This window comes from Carassius gibelio, chromosome B10 (genome assembly GCF_023724105.1).
Source record: "Carassius gibelio isolate Cgi1373 ecotype wild population from Czech Republic chromosome B10, carGib1.2-hapl.c, whole genome shotgun sequence".
In the NCBI taxonomy this organism is placed as follows: Eukaryota; Metazoa; Chordata; class Actinopteri; order Cypriniformes; family Cyprinidae; genus Carassius; species Carassius gibelio.
Window position 1 is genome coordinate 21189958 of NC_068405.1, and position 25044 is coordinate 21215001.

The window sequence follows — 25044 nt, forward strand, 5'->3', positions numbered from 1 at the left end:
TTCACTGCAGAGGACCCATTGGTGAGTAAGTGTCGTCCTTAAAATACAAAAGATCAATATTCTTCCTCAGAAAATTATAGGATTCACTCAGTATTTTCATCCTATTTCAAAAGCAGTTTACGAAGCCTGTCCAAAAGAGAAAAATAAGTATTACACACAAAGAAAATAATCAGATTTTTTATATTAACACTATCAAAGTTTGTGGGTATATTATCCTTTATTTGTCATTAAAGAGCCAGTGCTTATCATCTTCAATCAGACTCATTCTCGAGCTGCTTACATTTACAATGTCTTCATCATCAGAGACATCAGTGCACAGTGCAGGTACCAGCTTTGCATTTGGCGCCATCTACTGGTGTATTTTGCTATTACAGGCACTTTAACACCCCAACAAACGTTTCTCACCGATGAAAGTATTTCAGTCACCCTTGCAGTTAGGTAACACATAGCAAATATGTGTTTGTGCTGATTTAGAGTCACGTGAAGCTGAGAAATTATGTCTTTAAACATCTGTAAATATGTCTTTCTTTATACTGAGAATCCTACACTACAGTGCATTTGTTGATTTCCTCAAGTGCATCGTCTTCATTCATTGCTACTGTCTTCATTGTCATCCTCAAAAGTGCCGTCTGCTCGTCCCTCGGGCCTTGGGTAATTCAGGATGTTTCTGTTGGCCTGGATGAGGTACTGCTGCTGTTTGAAATATACTTTCAGCACTCCCTTGATCACCACAAACGCAATGCCGCCCTGGAAGAGTTAAACTGGGTTAGGATTCACACTTCCTAATGTATGGGAGACTCTCAACGCTTTCGACTCTCACCAGGATGGTGCGCTGCAGGTTTGACGTGACCCTGCGGAACAGGAGGCGTCCCACCAGGTTGGCGATGGAGGGGAAGATGAGGGCGCCGCACAGGGTGCGAGACACAGAGAGATGGTCTGCTCCGTAACTGCCATCTGCTGGGATGCGGGCCAGAGGACGGCCCACACCTGCACAACAAATGATATTCTCTGCTGTAAAATTATGCTTTTTTAAATATTTTATTAATAGCACAAGCCTACGGTAAGACTGTGATACTGAATCACAAATGCTAAGATGATTTAAAGGAAGAGTTTACACCAAAAATTTACTAAAATGGCAGATTTTTTCCATCTTTATTGTAATTTGAGTTTTAATTATTTTGTTATGTGCTTTTGTAATTTTTATTAGTTTTTGCAAAAAAATATTTTCATATAAAAAACAATAATATTTAATTGATTTGTATTGAAATTTAGTCATTTCAATACTTCAATGAATTTGCCTTTATTTTTGGTTTTCATTTCAATTTTAGTCATTTTGTACTGGTTTTTGTTTTATTAAAACCAATAAAATTTAGCTCAATTTATTTGTATTTAATTTGAGTAATTTCAATATTTCAATTAATAATCCTTTAGTTTTCATTTTAGTCATTTCAATAAGTGCTTATGTTATTTACATGAGCTTTTATTGACTTTTTATATAGATTTAATTTTGTATTATGTTAATTTATATACTATTACAGTATAATAAACATTTAAATATATTTAATAGATTTAGTGATTTATTACTTTAGTGATTAAATGATAAGAGTTGTGTACTTTTGTCATTTTTATTAACTTTCATTTATTAGTTATTTATTTTATATATATATATATATATATATATATATATATATATATATATATATATATATATTCAGCTTTATTTCAGTTTTAGTAATATCAGTACTTGATGAATTAGCTTTTTTCAGTTTTCATTTTAGTTCAGGTTTTATTCATTTTTTTGTTATGCATTTGTCGTTATTAGCTTGTGTGCATTTTTTTAATATATTTAGCTTTTTATTTAATTTTTATTGCCGTTTAAGTAATTTTAGTACTTTAACTTATTTCCGTTGACAAAGCAACATTTTTTTTATTTAAGTTTTATTAAAAAGTTTTATTTTACATTTGATTAAAAATCTATTTTTATTCATTAAAGAAACGAAAACTAAAAGTTTGAAATAATTTTAGATTTAGTAACCAATAACACTGGGATGAACTACTGCCAAGTTTAACCCATTTTCCACATACCAGGCACAAGCCCGCTGAAGACCTGAAGCTTAGAGGAGTGTCGTTGCCAAAGCCGCACCACGTAATCCTCCCAGCGAATCATCTTCCCCAGGACCAGCATGACGGGGATGGTGGGTAAACCCATGAGTAAGAAGAGAGGATCTGCATGCTCCATCACATCCAGACCCTTCTTATGGCCCACCACCTGAAAACAGAGAAAAAAATGTGTTCAAAAGAGCCAAAAAGAGCCAAGCTCCTCTCATCCTCCTGTCTTTAACACACCTGCATAACCGTGACGGCACCGTAAGTGACTGCTGACCAGTAGATGGTGCCCACCACGACTCCAGCCGCGGCGAACGGACTGGCCCTGGAAAGAGCTCTGTCGACCTGCTGGAGGAAGTACACCAGAGGCCCTGGACGAGAGACAAAACCACACACTTAACACTTCCCTATTAAATTAACAGAATATCAGCCAAACAGAAAATCTGAATATTAGTCATTAGTAAGCCCACGCAGAATCTGGCCACTTTTGTCACATTTTCTGAGCTAATTAAAAAACTAAAAAATAAATATATGATTATTGTTTTAAATGGTAAAACAAAACAAAAATATTTTATTAATATTTATATAATATAGTAATTAAAATTTTGAATTAACTTGTATTGTTATATTTACATTTTAGTCATTATGTGCTTTTGCCTTTTTTGAGTATTAATTTTTTTTATAATTTTTGCTTTTTATATACATTTATTAGTTTTTTTTTTATTTTATTAAGCTTTGAGTTATTTTTATTTAAATTTTAGTTTTAACTAAAAGTTTTTACTTTACTTTTTATATTTACTTTACTTCTTACTTGTACTTTTTTAAAAAGCTTTTTTTTTATAAAATTTTCATTTTAATTATTTTTAAATATTTTTTAAATTAGTTTTTGTACTTTTTTATATTTCCATCTATTATATTTAGCTTTACTCATTTTAGCACTTTAAATTACACTTTTTTAATTTCCTTTAGTTGCCAAGATTTTATCTAATATTTGTATTTTAATTTAAACTTCAATGGCAATTTCAGTCAGTAAAAAAAAAAATTAATAGCAGAAGCTTGGAGAACTACACTCTTATCAGGAGCTAATTATCCAAAATATTTGGTGCATTATAAGTATGCAATAATGTTTGAATCCATGACAAAAATGTATCAGTAAGTTTCCTTTAAAAAAAAATGTTCAAGTGCAAATATTCACCTATTTTGGGGAAAACTATCTGGTATTCAGTGCCACACTGTGGGCAGCTGACGGCTCCTCCGCTGTTTCCCTTCTGTTTTTCATCAAGCCATCGCTGTAAGCAAGACTGATGGATCCACTTGGTGCAGCCCTTACACCGGCATGGGCTGACCCATTCTGCAGCTCGATCCTCCTTCTCCGTAGCAAAACACACCCAGCAGTTCCTGTCATCGGACAACAGATTACCAGTGACCATTAGTTCTGCTGACCAGTCCTGTGATTCACAGCTGATGGAGAAACTCACTTCTCTGGAGGTTCATCTACACAGGCCATCTTGTGTCAGGTTCGATCCACGCCCTCCAGCTCAACCATGAGTGAGCCACAGCAGGCTCAATGTCCAACACCTAATACAGACCATTAGACGTGAACGCAGTTCTTCAGTACAAACATATTTGATTTATCACATCACAATGTTCAATAATAACATTTCTACTGTAAGTAAAATAAATATAGTAAAATGCATGATACGTTTAGTCTTATAATATGGTAATCAACGCCATTTATTAAACGGATTATGAAATAATTATCTACAATTTTTTATTTTATTATTATTATTACAGTATACGACACGGTATGATACATACAGTAACATGCCAATTATATTTATTTTACTAAATTATGTCTTTGTATAAAAGATGAACAATACATTTTTCTCTTATTATATTTGCTTTTTTTAGTTATTAATCAGGCCCTAGTCATGTATGAATGTCATGTCAGTGGGCATTTCCTAATTTAAACAATTGAAATGTAAATTTTGTTTTAATTCAGCACTATTTTCATATGGAATGACTCGCATTAAACTAACCAAAGTTTTAACAGCTATAAACACACCGAGACATATAATTCAGACAACATTGTTAAACGAATTCAAACAAAGATCCTTACCTGAAGATGATTTGTAGATGTAAATGTTTCTGATATGCGTTATTTTTAGTTTAGATCTCTAAGATCTCAGACACTTTCAATTTCTCGGAGGACAGAACGACAACCTCATGAAGAACAACTTCCGGATAAGCCACTTCCCTTAGTCAAAATAAATGTCCCTAACTATCTAAAATGTGCAGGAATGCTTCGTTTGGTGTATTTTTTTTCTTTATATATTATCTCACTTCATGAAAGAGCATACATGCATGAAACTAAAGAGTAAGTTATGTGTATTGAATAATTGTTAAATATGGCAATTCGATTTTTATTATGATTAAGGATCCTCTCTGCTACTATTTTAATTATTGACAAATACATTTAATTAAATAAATATATTTCGAATTATATCTGAACATAACATAAATAAATATATAAAAATAAACACATTCAAAATAAATAAACAACAGGAGGTTGTCAAACTGCGTCTACGAACCAGGTGGCTATTGGCTAAATGAGCTGTCACTCATCTCCTAGATAGGCGGGTTTGATTGGCTCCCTCCACAGTGCGGTTCGGTTGACGTATCACCGCTCAGCCTGTGGTTATTCTGCTAAGCAGCGACGGTTATTTTTGTTTACATGAACAGAAAATCATAAACGGTGCTTCTTGCGAACGAGTTGACCGAAAAACGCACCTAATCGCAGGCTGAACATGGAGTCGTATGATATTATAGCCAACCAGCCGGTTGTGATTGATAATGTGAGTATGATGTCAGCAGCCCTCCACACCCAGTCTGTGCTAAGAGGCTAAAGCTAATGCCATTGTGCCAAAGCCAGCGCTAGCCGGCCAATGCTAATTTAGAGGTGTTTAGGATTATAATTATTTAGATTATAATATGTACAGTCTGATGCACGTCTGATTGTTTTCAGTATGTAAAGCAGAACAGTGTAATATCCGTCTTAATTGCGTTATCTTGAAGCATTAGCTGCTCAGATTGATGCATCGCTGTAAAGCTGATTTGTCATTGATTTCAATGGTGCTTTGAATTGGTCTCAAACTTCAACAAATGATTCAGCGTTGTACAAATTAACGAAATACTGCAAAATGCATGGTTGTCAAAGAATAGCTGTCAGATAAAATCCTGTATTTGAGAGTTATAGTTGCTAAGATGGCTGGCTGTGACCCCGCCTTATATACACAGCCACATTTATTAGTATGAAATAGTTAATATAAGTTAGAAAATGGATTTTGATCAATGCTAAAAGTTTTCAGCTATAGATGGAGAAATAATAAGCCCCAACTGTTAATCAGATTTAAGGTGGGAGATCTCAAAGTCTGAATGTCTCTTTGACAGGTTGCTAAATTTATGAAAACTTATCAAAAGTTTATCAGTGATGAACTACAAAAATATCAGTGATGTTTAGTGAAACTCTAGGTTGTTTACTCTTCTGGAGTCTACAGATGGTTGGTTTTCTGGTGTCTCCCTCCAGCGCTGTCTCATGACTCAAGAACAAACAAGGAGGGATCAGATCATTATATGAATCATTTTACAACACATTCACTGTTTGAGCTTTTATATTGCACGTTTATATTGAACCACCTTCCTGGACAATTGTAGACCATTGTAACTTGCTTTACACTTTCTCTTTCAGGGGTCTGGAGTTATTAAAGCTGGCTTTGCTGGAGATCAGATCCCTAAATACTGTTTCCCAAATTAGTAAGTAACTATTTTCTTGATATAACTATATTGGAGTAACTTTCAAAAGTTTAAGATCGATCATGTCACACTGAAGGACTGGAGTAGTGATGATGAAAAAATTCAGCTTTGCATCTCAGGAATAAATTACATTTTGAAATACATTCAAATATAAAACAGTTATTTTAATTTGCAGTAATATCTAACAATATTGCTGCTTTTTCTGTTTGGTGAAATAAATACAGCCTCGGTGAGCATAAGAGTCTCTTTTAAAAAAACATAAAAAATTCTTGCCAAACAATTTTAAGATAAATTGGGTTTATTGATGTAATATTAACCATTATCAAATTTCTCAAATGAACATATACTGCATTTTGTCTCTACAAATACTGGCATTTATTTAAGTAATGTAATGTGTTGTGAATGTAATGTAATAACTAGAATGGTGTATTTCTAGTGTGGGACGGCCCAAGCATGTTCGGGTGATGGCTGGTGCCCTTGAAGGTGATCTCTTCATTGGACCCAAAGCTGAGGTAAACTTTTTTATTTGAATTGAAGAATGTCTCTCTATTAAGTGATTACATTCATGATACAGTCAACTTCCATAATACTTCCAAATAATATTGTGAGTTAACTTGCGATGTTATTGGTTAAAAATGTTTAATGTATGCCATACAAAAGAAAAGTTATTATAACTTGGACAAATAGTTTTGATTTCATGCTGTTATAAGAATGTAAAAACCTTCTGTGTTATTTATTTCTGTTCTGAATTCAGGAGCACAGGGGGCTGCTGTCTGTCCGCTATCCTATGGAACACGGTATTGTGAAAGACTGGAATGACATGGAGCGCATCTGGCAGTACGTGTATTCGAAGGAACAGCTGCAGACTTTCTCCGAGGAGGTACGGTGTTACATTTGATGTATTATGTGTTTATTAGTGCTGTCAAACGATTAATCGCATCTATAAAAAAAGTTTTATATTTTTACATACTACATGCACTTTCTGTAATAATAACAACAGTAAATTATGCATGTTTACAGTAGTAACTTAAACCCTCACAATAACCATAACCCTATTGTGACTACATGTAGTTTATTAATCTAATTTAATAGTTATTTGTGTAATTTTCTGTAGCAATATCACCTGAAAATAAAGTTTAAGCTTATATTTAATTCCATCTCTGATTACCATTAAAAAAAAAAATTTGCACAGCACTTTATTATTCAGACATTGATAATATTTTATGTTTCTCACAGCATCCTGTACTGCTGACTGAAGCGCCGCTGAACCCCAGTAAAAACCGTGAGCGGGCGGCTGAGGTTTTCTTCGAGACCTTCAACGTGCCGGCGCTGTTCATCTCCATGCAGGCGGTGCTCAGTTTGTGAGTTCATTGCTTTGAATTTCATTCTTCCTGATATCAGACTTCCTGTTCCCTCTCTCATGTTTCCTTGTCTAACAGATACGCTACAGGCCGAACCACAGGTGTGGTCCTGGACGCTGGTGATGGTGTGACACACGCTGTCCCCATATACGAGGGATTCGCCATTCCACATTCCATCATGCGCGTGGACATCGCCGGACGTGACGTCTCCCGATACCTCCGCCTCCTCCTACGCAAGGAAGGCTACGATTTCCACACTTCTGCTGAGTTTGAGGTTGTGCGCACCATCAAGGAGGTATGAGACACCACATCGGGATTCATACGACATGTTCTTTGCAGCTCCTTCTTGGTGGAAATTATAATCTAGATACGAAACGATGAAGAAATGCTGTTTTGTTTTCCAGAGAGCCTGCTACCTTTCCCTCAACCCCCAGAAGGATGAAACTCTAGAAACTGAAAAAGCTCAATACACACTCCCCGACGGAAGCACTCTAGATGTAAGAATGAAATGGCTCATATATGTTAGTGTAGCATCGTATCCTGGTTTTGTTTACATTCAGTGGAGTTTCAGTTCAGGTTCTTCCTGAAGTCAACATGACATTCAGAACCTTCTATAATGTGGCAAAAGTTCCTTTGTTGGGATAAAGTGGACCGATAACTCACTCATGATAGCAACAGAATTGTGTACTAAGAATATAAATGGATTCAGTTTTAATTTCACATTGAGTTGATGTGTTACTCACAGTGGTTTATCTCCTGCAGATCGGTCCAGCGCGGTTCAGGGCTCCAGAGCTTCTCTTCAGGCCTGATCTGATTGGAGACGAGAGCGAGGGAATTCATGAGGTGCTGGCTTTCGCCATTCAGAAGTCAGACATGGATCTGCGTCGCACGCTCTTCTCTAACATAGTATTGTCTGGTGGCTCCACGCTCCTCAAAGGTAGAGCGAAGAGATCAGTTGAAAGCATCTTTCAGTTCTCCATCCAGTGACAGAACTGAGACACTATCTTTGTTCCTCGCAGGTTTTGGAGACCGGTTGTTAAGCGAAGTGAAGAAACTTGCACCCAAAGACGTTAAAATTAAGGTGACTCTGTTACTACCAAGAAATGTTAGCTTAGTGTGAGAACTGTGTTTTTAAATATATATATATTTTCTTGTTTCAGATATCTGCACCACAGGAGAGACTTTATTCAACATGGATAGGGTAAGAGCAATGTGTATATATATGCCTGTGTTACACAAAAAAGTTTGACTACTGTTTTTTTATTTATTTAAAAGAAATTAATACCTTTATTCAGCACGGATGCATTCTATTGATCAGAAGTGACAGTAAAGACATTTATAAGGTTACAAAAGATTAATATTTAGAGTAAATACTGTTCTTTTAAAATTCATATTCCCCAAAAAGATTCCTAAAAAATCAGGGTTATCATTAACTAAAACTGTTGAATTGAATTAAAGCTTGAGTAAAATGCAATATTATTTTTTAGATATTAAAATATATATATATATATATATATATATATATATATATATATATATAAGAAGTTTAAACTAGTTTAAGCTAATTAAAGATTTAAAGATTTAAGTTGAGGCACTAAAATAGCTAACTAAAACAAATAATAAAAATAAATTAATTAAATTACACTTCAATAAAAAAAAAAAAAAAAAGACAAGTGAATACCAAAATGACAAAAAAGAACAAAAAAATGAATGAACTGAAATACAATAAGTTGAAACTAATTTAAGCTCGTTTAAGTTGAAGCACTAAAATAAAAATAAATTACACCTAAATAAATTTAGTAAACAAAAATAATAAAAAGACAAAAACCATATTGACAAAAAAGAAATAAAATTTAAATGAACTGAAATGCAATAAAAATGAATCAATTAATAAAATGTAAGTATTAAAAAGAGAGTAAAAAAGCTTAATAACAGTACGTTACAATTTAAAATATATTAAAATAAAGTTGTTTTACATTTTAAATATTTCAAAGTATTACTTTTATTTGTTTTACTTAATTTTTCATCAAACAAAGCCAACCTTGGTGAACAGACCCCAAACTTTTAAATTTTAGTGTATGTGTTTAAAAAATATTTTAGTGTATTTTACTTTAGCTTTTTCCTTTTTTTTTGTATAGGGGATCTATCCTGGCTTCACTCGACACCTTTAAGAAGATGTGGGTCTCCAAGAAGGAATATGAGGAAGATCGCGCCCGTGCCATCCACCGGAAGACATTTTAATGGGGTTTAAGGCCACTGGCCTCCCTCATCTCTGCGGTTTCACATCCCTCTCCTCTCTCGCTTGGCCTCCCTCTATTACCCTCCCTCCCCACCCGTCCCGACAGCGAACCTGCCGGGCCTCCCATCCGCAGCTAAGGCATGCCTTCCGTGTCCCCTGCCCAGCTCTCATTCGGGACACCCGACGAATGGCACTGGGGCAGGATACCACCGGGTTCTGCACCCAACAAACACCAACAAAAAGGCTTTTCAGGGCATCAGTCAATACTGTTAACTATTGTTTCATTCAAAGCCAATGCTTCAATTTAGCGCTTTAGATATTTATTACACTATTTACCCTGCCCTGTATGATATTGTCATATCTATTCTAATGAAACATGAAGGTGAATGTTTTACTCTGTTGTAAGAATTTCATTCCAGAACCGAAGAGATCGATCATTTTCTTTAAATGTCGCAATTGTCAGCATAGTATTTTTATTCCTATTTGTTAATGACGAGCGTATACAATAGAAAAAGGCATCGCTCACCACTACAACAATTCACTTTAATGGACACTACTGTGTTTCCTGTCTGTGTCCCTTCCCTTGACTCCCGTCTCGAAGCTGAAACCACTCTATAGCTCAAGGGAACTAAATAATGTATACTGAAATACGAAGTACACGGTAGGTAGCTAGATTTATCGCTGCTTGACACGTCGACAAGTGTTCTTATTAGTATACAGCACATTTTAACATGGAATCATCGGTTTATGAAAAGGGCCGGCTTTTAAGAAACACTTTCTAGTTGTTTACTGTCTTTTTTGCTCTTAGAATTAATGTTTGTCAGCTTTAAGTTGTAAAGCATAATTGTTACCGCACAAAAATTGACTTGATGCGAACATCAGCCCTTTCGAGTCATGTTCTTCCTCTGAACATTTCCCATGATCCTCATATTGTTAACTCGAGAACCAGAGCTGTTGACTGAAGCTTTAGTGAAGTCATCCAGTGATTTTTACGTTGCCATGAGACGTCTCATCATTGTGGCACGATCTCGATGTAAATTCAGACTCTCCCCAAATTCCAGATTAGTGCATGAACTCAACAGAACGACTGAGATTGTGTGTTATTTCATTGTAAATCACATCGATGTGGATATCGAAGGCAGAGGGTGGCCGAATGGATTTAGAAGCTCTTCTGGCACTAGTATTTCTGTAGTGTTTGTTGAAAGAGAGCTGCTCTCTAATGGGATGATGGGGTAACAGGGTTGCGTTTAAGTCCAGTTTGTCCAACCTAAGAATCGCCTTACTCCAGTGTCTTCATTGGAAGGTCAGAGCATCTCGGTTGCTTTTCTTTTGATAGAGATAGAAATATCATCATAAGCCTTGTGCATAGTGGATTGCTATTCAAACTGTTAAAAAACAAAACAAAAAAATAAACGAAAAAGGACTCAAATGTACAAACCTGTTTCTTCAATTGTTGCTTTTTCATTTAATTTTGTAAATTCAGTATGATAAATAAATTAATGCTGTCTGAAATAAGCTTCTGTGCATTCTGTGTAAACAAAGAGCAGTGTGTTTGTCTGCTTATGCATTGTTGCTGATGTTGTTAACAGTGGTTTTCAAGTCTGCTGAAGTTTTGTCACATTTAGTCTGTGTGACTTTGTAGTACACCAGAAATTCATATTAGTTTTTTTTAAATGTAAGTTTAAAGATCCCTAAATTTACTATATTAAAATTATATAATAACATATTAGAGTTAATTGCTAATAGTGAGCATGAAATATCGTAAAAGTCACAAAAATTGACTATTTTATAAAGCTGGTCATTTTAACACTTGTTGATAATGGCTCAGAAAGACGAATTCTCCATTGAGAGCCATTCAAAAAAAAAAAAAAGTAAGGTTTTTTTAAATTAGTATTTGATACAGTTAAACACATACAAAATATCACCTGTTAAATCAATCTCATCAGTTAGTACCTGACGTAAAAATAGAAATAAAACATAAAAAATAAATTGTGTTTCTTCAATTGTTGCTTTTTCATTTAATTTTGTAAATACAGTATGATAAATAATTTAATGCTGTCTGGAATAAGCTTCTGTGCATTATGTAAATTATTGCTGATGTTATTAACAGTAGTGGTTTTCAAGTCTGCTGAAGTTTTGACTGATTCGACCATTACAACCAGCGCTGAGAAAAGTGACAAACACCACGTGACCTCGTCGTCTACGTGTTACTCCAAAATCGGCCTTGACAATAATTTTGTATTAAATGACGAGAAGAGAGAAATGTCAGTATCCATTGAAATGTAAATCCACAATACAAAAAAATAAATAAAAATATATTATCATTTTGCTCTATCGAACCTGACCAATCAGAAAAGACATTCGGTCCTTTAATCCCGCCCACCTTTGGACTCTGCGTTGTTGTACCGCGCTCTATTTTCAAAGTCCCTGATTGGCCGCAGTATTGACGGAAGTAAATAGCCTTCTTCAGTAGTCGGAAATGGTTTAATGAATTACAGTAACGTGGACTTTTAAAAACAATAAATATAGACACTGAGGAGTCACAATACAAGCACGGACATGAGAAGAGTCACGCTGTTTGTAAATGGAACCTCATACAATGGCAAGGTGAGTGTGTTTTGTTATCTATTGTCTGCCTAATATATAATTAAAGGCGTGTTTCCTGAATAAATCACACGTTGTTGCTCCTTTCAATATTTTATCAGGTGGTGGCAGTTTATGGAACTCTAGCTGATCTACTGTCAGTTGCAAGCACAAAATTTGGAATAAAAGCTGCCAACATATACAATGGGAAAGGAGGTCTTATTGATGATATAGCCCTTATTAGGTAAGAACAATAACTAGCTATCTAGTGCATACAACCGCTTTGTTTACATGTGTATATTATTATAAACATAAAACGTGCTGTTTCTCTGGAACAGAGATGATGATGTCTTGTATATATCGGAAGGAGATTATTTTGTTGGTGAGTATAACATAATAACTTTGATTTGGTGTGTGATTCTCTTAGATCTGTGTTCAGTTGCCTTAAAATGTCTTAATTTAATAATGTCCTACAGATCCACCAAATAACATAGAAAGTTCACATGAGTTTCTCTCCTGGGCACACACTGATTGGATCACCCTCAATGTGGGAGGCCGACGGTTCACAACCACACGGTGATGTCAAAAACAGATCATACTAGTCTGGTTTTATTTGTTGTCATGCCTTTAATTATGCTGATTTTAACTTTTTTTTCTTTATTAAGATGTTAAGCATATTTAATGATATTAACAGATGAAATTAATGGGATTTAATAAAAAACCAAAATCTCTGAATGCATTACAGCGGAGATGCCCAAACCAAACCACCATGCCATGTCACAAGAGCAGGGAAAAATATGTCATTACAGCATATCTTAATTTTTAATTTTTTTTTTTGTTTTGACTTTTTTTAATGTAAAAAAAAAAACCTTAAGTGAAGTTCATTTAAAAAATAAAACTGTTTTTTTTTTTTTTGGTTACTTACATTTTGTAAAAAAAAAATATCTAAAACATTTTATTTTAGTATAGTTAATGTAGCATTTACTTAATTGGCCCTTTGCATTAAAAAGTTTGAGCAACTCAAACATTACAGCATTACAGTAAAGGGAATTATTGTGGGAAATGTGTCAATTTTAATGAAATTATGTCACAAAATCTTTTTTAGTGATGCAAAATATTAACTATAATTCATTTTAATTTTGACAAGTATTTTAATTTTTAACCTTTTTTTGTTGTCACAGCTGTTGCTGTGTGATTAATCTAATGCTTTAACACTTTTCTGTGGTTGTTTTTAGGAGCACTTTGGTCAAAGAACCGGAGAGCATGTTGGCTCACATGTTCAGAGACAAGGGTGAGAACTGAACCAGTGTCTAATGTTCCAAATATAATTTGTGCATGTACTTCTATTCATATTGCTCTTTCTGTTTTGTCATTTCCTGGCAGATGTTTGGGGAAACAAACAGGACGAGCAAGGGGCGTATCTCATTGATCGGAGTCCAGATTACTTTGAGCCCATATTAAATTACCTGAGACATGGACAGCTCATTATTAATGACGGCATCAATCTGCTGGGTAAGAGAGCAGAGACATGGTATATACAACATATAAACTGCTTTTGGAACTGCACCTTTATATTTTTTGTATAACACACATTCTAATATGTAAATGAGCTCTGTTATGATTGGCTAAACTCTTTGCATGTGAAATGAGTACCTATCGAGGGTTATTTTATGCAGGGGTGCTTGAAGAAGCTCGTTTCTTTGGAATTGAACGTCTCGCTGAGCAGCTTGAAGGTGTTATTAAGGTAAGAAAAAAAGCTAAAAAGTTTAGCTTTGATTGCACTATATTTTCAATGTTTTATTTTATTTTATTTTTATGTAAAATCATTTTCTAACTGTTTTTAAATGTCTTAATCATTTTAAAAGTTTTAAAATTGCTTGTTTTATTTTTGTTATTTTTCTTCATGATTATTTTACTTTCTTTTATGTAAAGCACTTTGAATTACCATTGTGTACGAAATGTGCTATATAAATAAACTTGCCTTGCCTTGCCTACAATAAGGTGAAAATTTGATTTATTTAATGTGGACATAAATAACAGTGAGGGAACTGTTTCGTCCTGCTTCAGAATTCCCAGCCTCCCGAAGATCACTCGCCCATCTCCCGCAAAGAGTTTGTGCGCTTTCTGCTTGCCACTCCGACTAAATCAGAACTTAGATGTCAGGTATGAAGTAACTGAATATTTACACTGATGTATTTTTCATTTTATTGTACATTATATCAATGTAAACTGTTTTTCCCAGGGCCTGAATTTTAGCGGGGCGGATCTCTCTCGTCTTGATCTGCGTTACATCAACTTCAAGATGGCCAACCTCAGCCGCTGTAACCTCACACACGCCAACCTCTGTGGTACCAACCTGGAGAGAGCAGACCTCTCCAACGCCAATCTAGATGTAAGGATATCATGTTTTAGACATTCACTCATGTCTTTTGGTTCCTTTTGTTGTAGCATTTATCCTGCATTTATGTCTTTCTGTCTGTGACACTGATTTGGTCCTTTCGCATGTCTTTCCCAGGGTGCCAATTTACAGGGTGTGAAAATGCTTTGCACCAATGCAGAAGGGGCGTCTCTCAAAGGCTGTAATTTTGAAGATCCCGCAGGACTTAAAGCGAATCTAGAGGGTAAATTGAGCACACTTGACTTCTCTTGGATCTCATATTTCCCAGTATGTAACTCTTGTCATTTCCTCACAGGAGCCAATCTGAAGGGGGTGGATATGGAGGGCAGTCAGATGACGGGTATAAACCTCCGGGTGGCCACGCTGAAGAACGCCAAACTGAAGAACTGTAACTTGCGGGGGGCCACTCTGGCAGGAACCGATCTGGAGGTGAGCGCACATCAGTTTTGTTTCAGAATCCTTTGGTAGTTTGTCATGTCTTCACTTCTTCTATTTTTTGTTTTGTCGAACAGAACTGTGATCTGTCCGGCTGTGACCTTCAGGAGGCGAACCTGCGGGGCTCCAACGTGAAGGGTGCCATTTTTGAGGAGATGCTGACACCGCTGCACATGTCCCAGAGTGTCAGATAGCCTCCTCCAGCCTCTTCACGGAGCAGCTTTAATTAAAAACCTACAGTACCTGCAAACTTACTGTCATGTGACCTTATGCCTGTTGATGTTATCTGTTCATCTGCTGTCTACTGTTGCCTCAGATCATTTATTGTGATGCATTGCATTATTATAGATGGTGTTTGCTCCATTTCTCAATGCAAGATTTATTTTTTCGAACGAGATTTGTGATATTCTGCATTACACTGTATATTTGTGCCAAGCTTTTACATGTATCACTGCTGGTCTGTGAACTGAGCGTCTGATATTTGTGTTTTTGCATCTGATTCTTATTTAGGAATGTGGCTGTTCTGCGAATACGCAGTTTGATACATTTTCATACGTGTCATTTTTAAACTGTTGTGCTTGTTTTACTGTTACGTGGCTTTCCTGGACTGTGCTGCATGCAGAGAGGAAAACATCTGCTGAAACCTGCTAGTTTAATGTCCCCAGCCCTCTAATGGTCCAATAAAGTCAAACACTGGAGACTGAAAGGACTTTTTGGCTTTTTAATTTTCTACTATTTTCACAATTGCAATGCATTGTTTCAGGGCAGACAGTTCATTTATTGTAAGAGGAGAATTCTAATTTTAATGTTAGTATCTTAATAAATTTGATCGGATTAACAAATGATGTATGGTTTGTATAGATTGTTTGATTTTTATGACAATTTAGCACAGATATTTCAATCTCATTACTCTTCACTCTTATTCTCATTACCATAAAAAATTTAGTTTTTACTTAAAATGAAATAATTTCAGCTAGTTGCCAAGGCATCATTTCTCAGTTTTTTTAGTTTTAGTTTATATTAACAAGCACTCTCTATATAACTTCATAGATACATACATATATAAATAAATAAATAAATAAAATGACTAAAACTCCCAACTAATATTAAAGTCAAAACAGAAAATATAATAATTAAAAAACAAGTTCTTAAAATTTACTAATACCGCAATATTACTAGATTTACACTGATTATCTATTTTAAAAAAAATTGTTGTCATGACTTAATTATTTAAATTAAAATCAACTATACCCAAATTTAAATCAAATTCAATATCAGAAAATCAAATATTGAATGCTAAATAGTTTAAAACTAATGATAATCATTATTGAGGATAATAGGAATCATTAAAAAAGAAAAAAGGTCAAATTAATTACAGTAATAAGACTTTTTATGTGCTTAATTGTGAAGACAATGTCACAAAATCTTAACAGCCTTGTTTGATGTGTTTCATAAACATAAATTGTTTGAGTAAAATATCATAAACCATATAAAAAATGTCAGTAGTTATAACGTTAAACGATGAATACGAAACATAAGTTTACTTTGCTTAGTGTATGCTATGTCATAAAACAACAGATTCGGTAAGACGAGGAAAATCATAATGCTGCAATTCATCAAGCCGCCAGCAGGGGCAGCAGTGTCTCTAACACCACCCTCAATGCGTGTTGATGAGCCGTGCTGCCATCTACACCTTCGGGGAACAGTCTCCGCTCATCCATGACAGTCAGTAGCTCATCACAGCACATAAGTACTGTAGCAGACCGTGAAACCTGTTCGCCAGGATGCGCTGCCACAGAGATTGATTGATTAGACCTGAGTGTGTGGAAAAACCATCGACAGGAGCAGATGAACAGATCTGCTGCTGCCTGAACTCCCTGTAGGCTAGTATTAAACATCTGCCCAGCAATTAGGTATAAATATTATTTACACTTGTGCAGAACTCTGACAGATGCCATGTTATAGTCATAATTGTACAATTTTCAGAAGAATTAAAAAAGTTAGCCAAATCACGCAAGTACGTCGAGTTAACAATGTGCCTTTCTAATGCACTAGATTACTTGGCGGAGGAATTGTGATTATTAGTGTTCATAAGTCATACACTTAAATATTTTGTTATATATAATTGCTTCTGATAGTGCTTAACAACACCATTAAAAAAACTTTTTAATGTAATGACATTGAATAAGGACCAGATCTGTCAAGCTCCAAAATGAAGCTACTCCATATAACTCGTGCACTGTATTCCAAGTCTTCTGTAGTCATACAATAACTTTTAAGGCACTTTTATCCATAATATTCTTAAAACAGCATTTGGTTAATAAAGAGTTCTGCAGGGATGTTTTTTTTATAGTCCAAAACCTGGAAATGAGTTAGGTTATTAGCGTCCCTGTCAATAGGTTTTTGGTTAAATGCCCGAAAGGCCTGTGGTTAACATAAGCTCAAGATATTTTCATATTGCAGTACTTCCTTTTTAAAGTTTTACTTGTCTTGAAAAATTTAGTTGCTAACAAATGGCTAAATGGGCCTACACTTCATCACACCGAACACGTAAACCCATCTAGCTTCATGGTGGTGACGTTGAAGTCATAAGACTTTGTATTTAGTTTATATCCTATGATATTATGCGTTTTACATCAGGAGATTGTAATTAGGCTTCATACATGAAAGTTGTGTTCGTTTGAGAGGATTATCATGAAGAAGCTTAAACATTTATTTGGTTTGGTTTGGTTTTGTTGGTCACAAATCTAATTTTCTGCAATAATCTGAAAGTCAAGGGGGAAAAATCCTGTTTGTTCTTTTGTTAAGAGAACCAAGGTGACGCTCACTTCTGGTTTGGCCAACAAAAATGCATCATTGCTGCAGTGCTGGTATATGAATATGGTAATCACTCAGCCAGCACTGCTGATATTTCAGGTGCTTCACTTTTGGGAAACTTACAAGCAACATTTTGTTTGGACTAGATAAGTCATTGATATTGTGGTATGAGGTTTGGATTCGGATGTTTACAAGTTATTTTAGCGCCGTATTTCCAAGGAACTTCTGCGGAATATCCTGCATTCGCAGTTAAGTCATTTTTCCAGCATTTTTACGTGCACTTTCAGTCACACTGCTCTTGTGTATCTTCAAGACACATTTCCTGCTTAAATATTTTTTTGGGCTTTTCAACTAAAGTTGCAACTTCAGAAATGGTGCACGGTCAAGCACCCCACGTTCACCTCCTCTCTCTCGTTCCCTCAGTGTGGGGTGTGAAGGTATGAGTGTGTGTTTGTCCTCCTCAAATGGACGGTCCTCACGACTGGCTCCAGTAGCCGGCCCACACTCGCCCACACGCACATGTGGCCCTTCCTCCCGCCCATTTCCTCTACCCACAGGCCCGCCAGCGTCCGGCCCAGGGACGGTCTGACCCGAGAACTCCCCACTCCTTTCCTGTGAGCCCCAGCGGGGACGACCGCAGAGTTATTAGACCTAATGGCCATCTGGGTTGCATTAAAGACGGCCTGTGTTGTATGCTGGCTGCAGAAAAGATCTACCACTGTTTCTGTTTTTAAGTCACCAGGGAGTATTTAAGCAAAACCCAGAATGATACAACAACACTTCATTTATCATCCAAGTACAGTTGGGTTTTTCTGTGGTATCAAAGCAACAGAAAATGTGTGAAATGCCAGCCGGATTAAACGCAGGTTATTTCATAACTGTGGTTGGGATGTTTGGTTATGGTAATACAGGAGTAAAGGTGCCTATTTAGTAGCACAAGAAAACCTTCATCCACTGCCCTTCTGTGTAAAACTAACATGCATGTGTGAGGCTCACCAAAACCACTAATGTCCTGATTTACACTATATCATTCAAAGTTTGGGGTTGGTAGATAAACTTTTAAAAGACATCTCTTATGCTTACCAAGGCTGCATTTGTTTAATTAAAAATACAGTAACAGCAGTAATATTGTGAAATATTATTACAATTTCAAATCATTGATTTCTATTTGAATATATTAAAAAATATATATTTATTCCTGTAATGCAAAGCTGAATTTTCAGTATCATTATTCCATTCTTAACATGACCTTTCAGAAATTATTCTGATCTGATATGCTGCTCAAGAAACATTTGTGATTGTTATCAATGTTGAAATGTATGAATAATCAAAAAAAAATCCTATACACTGCAAATCTCTATAATATATATATATATATATATATATATATATATATATATATATATATATATATATATATATATATATATATATATATATATATATATATATATATATATATATATATATAAAATGTATGTATAGTACAGTTTTACGCTTGAAAAAACTGTAATCTAGTGTTTTTAATTGAATGAATTTATTAAAACAAAGTTTTATAATGGATGTTTTATAACATTTATGCAAATAAAGGCATAAGAACTTTAAAATTATATTTATACTATTTTAAATTATAATTTTTATTGAACATTTATGTTCGTGTTATCAAAGTCAAAGTTTATTTATGTATAAAACATCATTTATATAGCATCAACTGACCAACATGCCTTACAACATCATAAAAGATGTCAAATATCAAATTTACTATATTTATTATTAATTTACAGATATTATATATTTAAATAAAAACATGTATTCATTAGTCGGTATGATTTATTATTGCAGTTTATCATCATTAATGATTGCTTTTGAAAGGAATTTCATGGTGGAAATTGTTTAATGTTTCTAAAAATAGGTGCTTCTTTTTCTTTAAGGGACACTGTAATAAAAAAAAATGTTTTTTTGATTGACATGTGGCCTTGTAGTATTCTTGGGGTTCATGAGATTTTACCCACACACTGTCACCAGCACACAAGGCCTGATGTGCCAATGGGTAAAATTACACAATCCCTGGTGTAATAAATGCACATCATAAACCCACCCATTGTTTCTCTTTCTGTGGCCACAGTTGCATAATTTGCTAAATATACACTTTTTTTTAACTAATAGACTTTATACACTTTAAAAACAGGCCAGGTCACCTCTGCTGGTGGATGTTAAAATTAGATTATCTGGACCCAAAGCATGCTCTCCATTGGCTGCTCTAACAAAAAAAAAAAATTGATGACAAAACAAGACACTTTTCAGATATTTTCCCTCAGGAATTATGAATCCCACACACCTGAGCTGGAGAGAGTCTATGTGTGTGTGTGTGTGTGTTAATTTTAATGGGTGACACTGAGCAGTCTTGCTGAGGAAACCGCACACGTGTGTTGTTGGAGATGTAGAGGCGTGGTGGAGAGTCGGCAGGGCTTTTGTTGGCACCATCCAGATTCCAGATTGTGTGGTCGATGGGTACAGTGTGGAGAAAAGACAGAAACACATCTGGAGCTGGTGGCAGCTGGCGCCACATTGGGCCTCAGAGAGGAGATGAGAGGGCAGGGCTTCTGAAACTTCTTTTATTAAAGAAACATTCATAAATCATCTCTGATTAATTTAGACAATGCTCTGGTTCTAACTTGCCATTCTTTTACAGAGCAGCAGCCTGAATCGATGCCAGACGCTTACAGGAATCCCCATCACGGGCTCACAGGGGCTTCATGGCATAATCAGGAAATATGCTATTGAATGAATATGCCTGATGACTGAAGTTGGTATATGGGCACTTTTGTTTGTTCATATATAGCCATGGCCAAAAGTGCTGAAAAATATCCATAAATCGATATTTGTATTGTAATAACTGTTATATAATACTTTTTGGATTATGGCACATTAGTCTCGTTTTATAATTCTTTTTCCTTTATGGAACTTGATAGCCACTTGTCACTGTATGCTTAAACTTTATGGTAGTAAGCAACATTAATATTATGATATTTGATATTAACAGTGTATGGTTTTGGAACGACAAAAGGGTGAGTAAATGTTGACAGAATTTTTATTTGTAGCTGAACTGTTGCTTGAATAATATTGGTGTCTACTTTAGTAGATCCAGAATTACATATAAGAAGGCTGGATTATAAAGTTGACTAAATTAAAACCATTAAAAATACTTGAGATAAACATTTACTGAAATGAAATGAAATGTTTTTAAAAACCCTAAACAGATTTTATTTCACTTGGCATATGCCATTTTTTGTTTAGTTTAACTAAAACCTAAACACCTAAAATTAAATAAGCTTAACTTAAAAAAAATAATAATAACAAAGTGAAAATATAAATTATAAAAAAATCAAATCAAAATAACAAATAAGCATTAAAATAGCATATAATGGTACTAAAATTAACATTTCAAACTAGAAATTGAAATTCTGAAAATAATGGACAAATCATATACAATTTACAATTTCTGCCTGAAAAAAAGGATTTCGAGCTTGGCATAAATGTATATTCATTCTAAACAGAAATAAAATTCTTATTAGATTTAACGTGACTTCATGATCTAAAGTCATGCTTTTACAATGAAGTTGCCTCATACTGTAAATGTTTTCAAAGAAGATGGGAATCCTGGTTCATAAGAGACAAAAATTAATTATTTATTTTTAACATTTTTAGTTATTTTTATCATTTTGAGTCAACATGAAGCCCCCTTGGAGGTTTCAGACCCCTGGTTGAGAACCGCTGATTTAAAGTGTTATTCTGGCAGTATTGCATGCTTTAAAAAAAATTGTAAAATACCGTCAGGTGGTCTACCTGCCCAAACCAACTTGACCAAGACATTCAATTAAGATAAAACAGCTCCAGCTGCTGAACGAGCCGCTAGAAACCATGCAGCTCTCATCCCAAAACTAGCAGTCAGATCTTGGACGAGCTTCAGAAATCTGTCTCATGATTTGAGGAAATGAAGTCCACCACTTCGGATATCCTAAATTTGACACGTCTGTAAATGTGGCCGTGAATGTTGACGTAGCGTGGCATGTGTGTTTTCAGCTGTCCTCCACACCCCCCGTCCGCAGAGCTGCTTCCTGTGTGGAGGGCGAGGGGGGCTGCCAGTGTTTATGCCCTGCTGAGGCTGCGGTGTATTTGTTTGCTCCAGGATCCCGCAGAGCATTTGCTCACTCCTTGAACAATAAACATTGGTGATTGCTGACGAAGGCCCTGGTCCCAGCTTCTCCGAACTCCGGTGATTTAGAGGTGCCCAGCGGTCTACCGATGTATCCCTGCCCATCGCACAGAGACAGTAAGTGTAAATACTCTCAGTTTGGACTTTGTATACATACACATTGTAACATTAAACTGAATGTGGACGGAGTTTGATTGTGTCAGGTGATCAGAGGCACTGTTATGCCTCATTTGCACAAGGAAGAATAATATGGGGCGTCCCACAGTGGAGAAAACACCCACATAGAGGGTTTATTTGATCATTGAGTCACAGGATGTTCTGTCATCTATAGTGTGAGTATAAATTGTATATATGTTATGTTGCTTAGAGACCACATTAATAGAAAAAAACATGAACTGAAAATGTGAAGATTTTTTAAAAAGAAAATCACAAATAAGATTTTTAATAGCTCGAATGTTTCTCCTAGACTCGACTGAGATTAAATAGAGAGCACATTGAGACCGTATGTCTCCACAGATTATTATTTTGAGAAAAAAATGTGTTAATATATATATATATATTACTCCATGATTTTCTCACCCTCCAAGTGTATATGACTTAATTCTTTCAGATTCATATAATTGGAGTCCTATTAAAAAATGTCCAGGCTCTACCAAGCTTTATAATGGCAGTGAATGGAATGTTGAGATTTTAAAGCCCAGAAAAGTGTGTCCATCCATAATAAAAAGTACTACACGGCTCTGGTTAATAAAGGCCTTCTGAAGTGAATTGATGCATTTCATAAGAAAAATATCCATTTTAAACTTTATCAAGTGTTATCTCTAGCTTCTGCTCTCTGTCGGACGTGCGTTCACGAGAGAGTGTTATTCCAGCGGATGACGTAAGGACGTAGGCGTAGCGTAAGCTTCGGTGAGAAGTGATGAATGTGAAAGTGCAGAGGAGAGAGCAAAACTAAACAAACCACGAATTAGAAGTACGAAAAAGTATTTGTAAAGAAAAATGTTGGAGAATTCGATATAAGATTTTGATATAAGCCAAGAAGGAGAGGTTTTCCTTTGCTGTAAACAAAACTTGGTTCTTGTGAGAATAGTAAATTCTCATCGGAGATTACCCCACGCCTGCGTCATCCATCGGATGCCACTCTTTCGTTTACCTGTGTACAACAGTTATTGGAAGCTATAGAGATTACGGTTTATAAAGTTTTAAATACTGATTTTTTTTTTTTTTTACTCAAACTTGTGTAAAACTGTTTTCTTTCAGAAGGCCTTTATTAACTCCCCAGAGCCACGTGGAGAACGTTTAATGATGGATGGACACACTTTTTTGGGCTTCAAAATCTTGACAACTATCCACTGCCATTATAAAGCTTAGAAGAGCTCTGACTGTATTCATCCGAAAGAAGAAAGTCATTTACACAGAGGATGGCTTCAGGGTGAGTTTTTCATTTTGGGGTGAACTATGTCTTTAAGTCAGTTTGCAAAAAAAAAAATTTAATCAGTCACTGATTCCTCATCCTCATATTGTTTCAAACCTGTATGACTTATTTTTCCTGCAGAAAATAGAAGTTATGATGAAGAATGAAGGAAACCAAACCATTTCAGTTCCCATTGACTTTCATGGTATTTTTGTCAGTGGAAGTAAAAAAAAAAACTTGCTCAGAAGAAAGAAATGCATACAGGTTTGATACGACATGAGGGTGAGTAAATTATTTTGGGGTGAACGCTCCATTTAAAGCACAAAAACGTTTCCCTCATTTTCAGAATGTGTTAATAATGCTTTCCTTCTCTTTAACTAATCTAAACGGCCCCTTATTTAACTCAAATCATGCAGATCTCCGCCAGATCTCCAGCGGTTGAACTCTTGTGTGAAGTGCACAGCACAGTGACGGATGGCACTCACCACAGAATGAGGCAAGGTTAAAAATACGGAAATGTGGACGGTTCCTCGGCAAGCAGCCCGTCCACCAGCTGCTCTCTCAGCCCATCAATGTCTCCAAACCTCAGCCCCAGACCCTGCCACGAACTCCAGCTTCAACCCAGAGACACTCCCCGACCAGCCAGTGTTATTCACAACAACGTTTCCATCCATCTCACCATCAAAAATGACTGAAAGCAGAAAAACCGAGGGGAACATTACAGCAGTCTGTCCTTACAGCACAAGAAACTCATACGACTAGAAGACAAAGAACAAGTGTTCAAGAAGTACATAAATCATATCTCCAGGAACTCAAAATCCTGACGTGTTTTGGTCTAGTATTCGTGTTTCAATGATTATTAGATAAATTGTTAAATTGAGTAAAAATACAGTTTATAGGGATCAGGGTCATGAAACTGTTTATTAGAAACAGCTATTTTGTTCACATATTTGGGGACTAATTCTCACTTTTGCCTCAGTAAACTCCTAATTTGCTGCGTATTCATAGATATTAAGGTAGTCGTTAAATTTGGGTATGGAATGGATTAAGGGATCTTAAATATTATTATGCCGCATAATCCATTAGTATGTGCTTTATAAATACTAATAAAAAGCCAATATGCATGTTGATAAACAACTGGTGAGATAGTTTTTTTAAATTAATATTTATAAGTTTTAATTTAAAAATGTAAAAATATGTCACTTTCATTCATTTTGATTAAAATGTTAGGTTTAGTAAAAGTGAAGTCAAACTGAATGATTATAATTTTTTTATTAATTTTTGTATTTATTTTATTCCAGCTAATGTTTAAGTAATTCAAATTCAAATTTTTCGTGGATTTAGTTATAGTTTGTTTTATAATATAGTAACAAAAATAAACCTTTATCATGAGTTTACTCTGCAAAACCATTATTGCATAACCAGGTTGACATTTTAAGATCGTCCTCTAATGATACATTTCTATATTTCTTTATTTTGTGATTCATGAAATAGCTTATTGTCTGTGAAAAGAAAAGAAAAAAATATATATATTAAGCAAAAGTCATTGGCACAACTTAAGTCTTTTTATTTTTCATATTTTTTAATCAATCAATATGTGTGCAAGAAGAAATTGGAAGCACATGGCTTTGTCTAATTTTCCAGTTACAATATCTAAAAAAA

The 25044-nt window shown here is 35.1% G+C and overlaps 3 protein-coding genes and 1 long non-coding RNA gene across 4 annotated transcripts; 3 read left to right on the forward strand and 1 right to left on the reverse strand.

The window, feature by feature from the left end:
* Positions 1 to 198: 198 nt before the first annotated feature.
* On the reverse strand, positions 199 to 4375 carry LOC127966305 (E3 ubiquitin-protein ligase MARCHF5). The gene is made up of 7 exons (XM_052567203.1): positions 4226 to 4375; positions 3585 to 3684; positions 3302 to 3504; positions 2347 to 2477; positions 2086 to 2269; positions 821 to 987; positions 199 to 747 (listed from the first exon to the last, which is right to left on the reverse strand). The coding sequence occupies exons 2-7, from the start codon at positions 3611 to 3613 to the stop codon at positions 586 to 588; spliced, it is 876 nt and encodes a 291-aa protein (XP_052423163.1). The 5' UTR covers positions 3614 to 3684; positions 4226 to 4375; the 3' UTR covers positions 199 to 585.
* A 378-nt stretch (positions 4376 to 4753) lies between these two features.
* LOC127966304 (beta-centractin) lies at positions 4754 to 11034 on the forward strand. Its single transcript, XM_052567202.1, has 11 exons — positions 4754 to 4961; positions 5855 to 5919; positions 6356 to 6431; positions 6674 to 6799; positions 7156 to 7280; positions 7359 to 7575; positions 7685 to 7777; positions 8043 to 8217; positions 8300 to 8361; positions 8441 to 8481; positions 9419 to 11034. Exons 1-11 carry the CDS (start codon positions 4914 to 4916, stop codon positions 9519 to 9521), a joined length of 1131 nt encoding a protein of 376 aa, XP_052423162.1. The 5' UTR covers positions 4754 to 4913; the 3' UTR covers positions 9522 to 11034.
* Positions 11035 to 11944: 910 nt separating this feature from the next.
* LOC127966916 (BTB/POZ domain-containing protein KCTD9) lies at positions 11945 to 15641 on the forward strand. The gene is made up of 12 exons (XM_052568282.1): positions 11945 to 12126; positions 12225 to 12346; positions 12441 to 12484; positions 12579 to 12678; positions 13338 to 13393; positions 13486 to 13614; positions 13779 to 13846; positions 14170 to 14265; positions 14345 to 14494; positions 14618 to 14723; positions 14796 to 14929; positions 15013 to 15641. Exons 1-12 carry the CDS (start codon positions 12079 to 12081, stop codon positions 15127 to 15129), a joined length of 1170 nt encoding a protein of 389 aa, XP_052424242.1. The 5' UTR covers positions 11945 to 12078; the 3' UTR covers positions 15130 to 15641.
* A 6135-nt stretch (positions 15642 to 21776) lies between these two features.
* Positions 21777 to 24699, forward strand: LOC127966847 (uncharacterized). Its single transcript, XR_008155713.1, has 4 exons — positions 21777 to 22085; positions 23229 to 23400; positions 23524 to 23664; positions 23799 to 24699. It is a non-coding gene; the product is annotated as an uncharacterized LOC127966847 (long non-coding RNA).
* Positions 24700 to 25044: the final 345 nt, after the last annotated feature.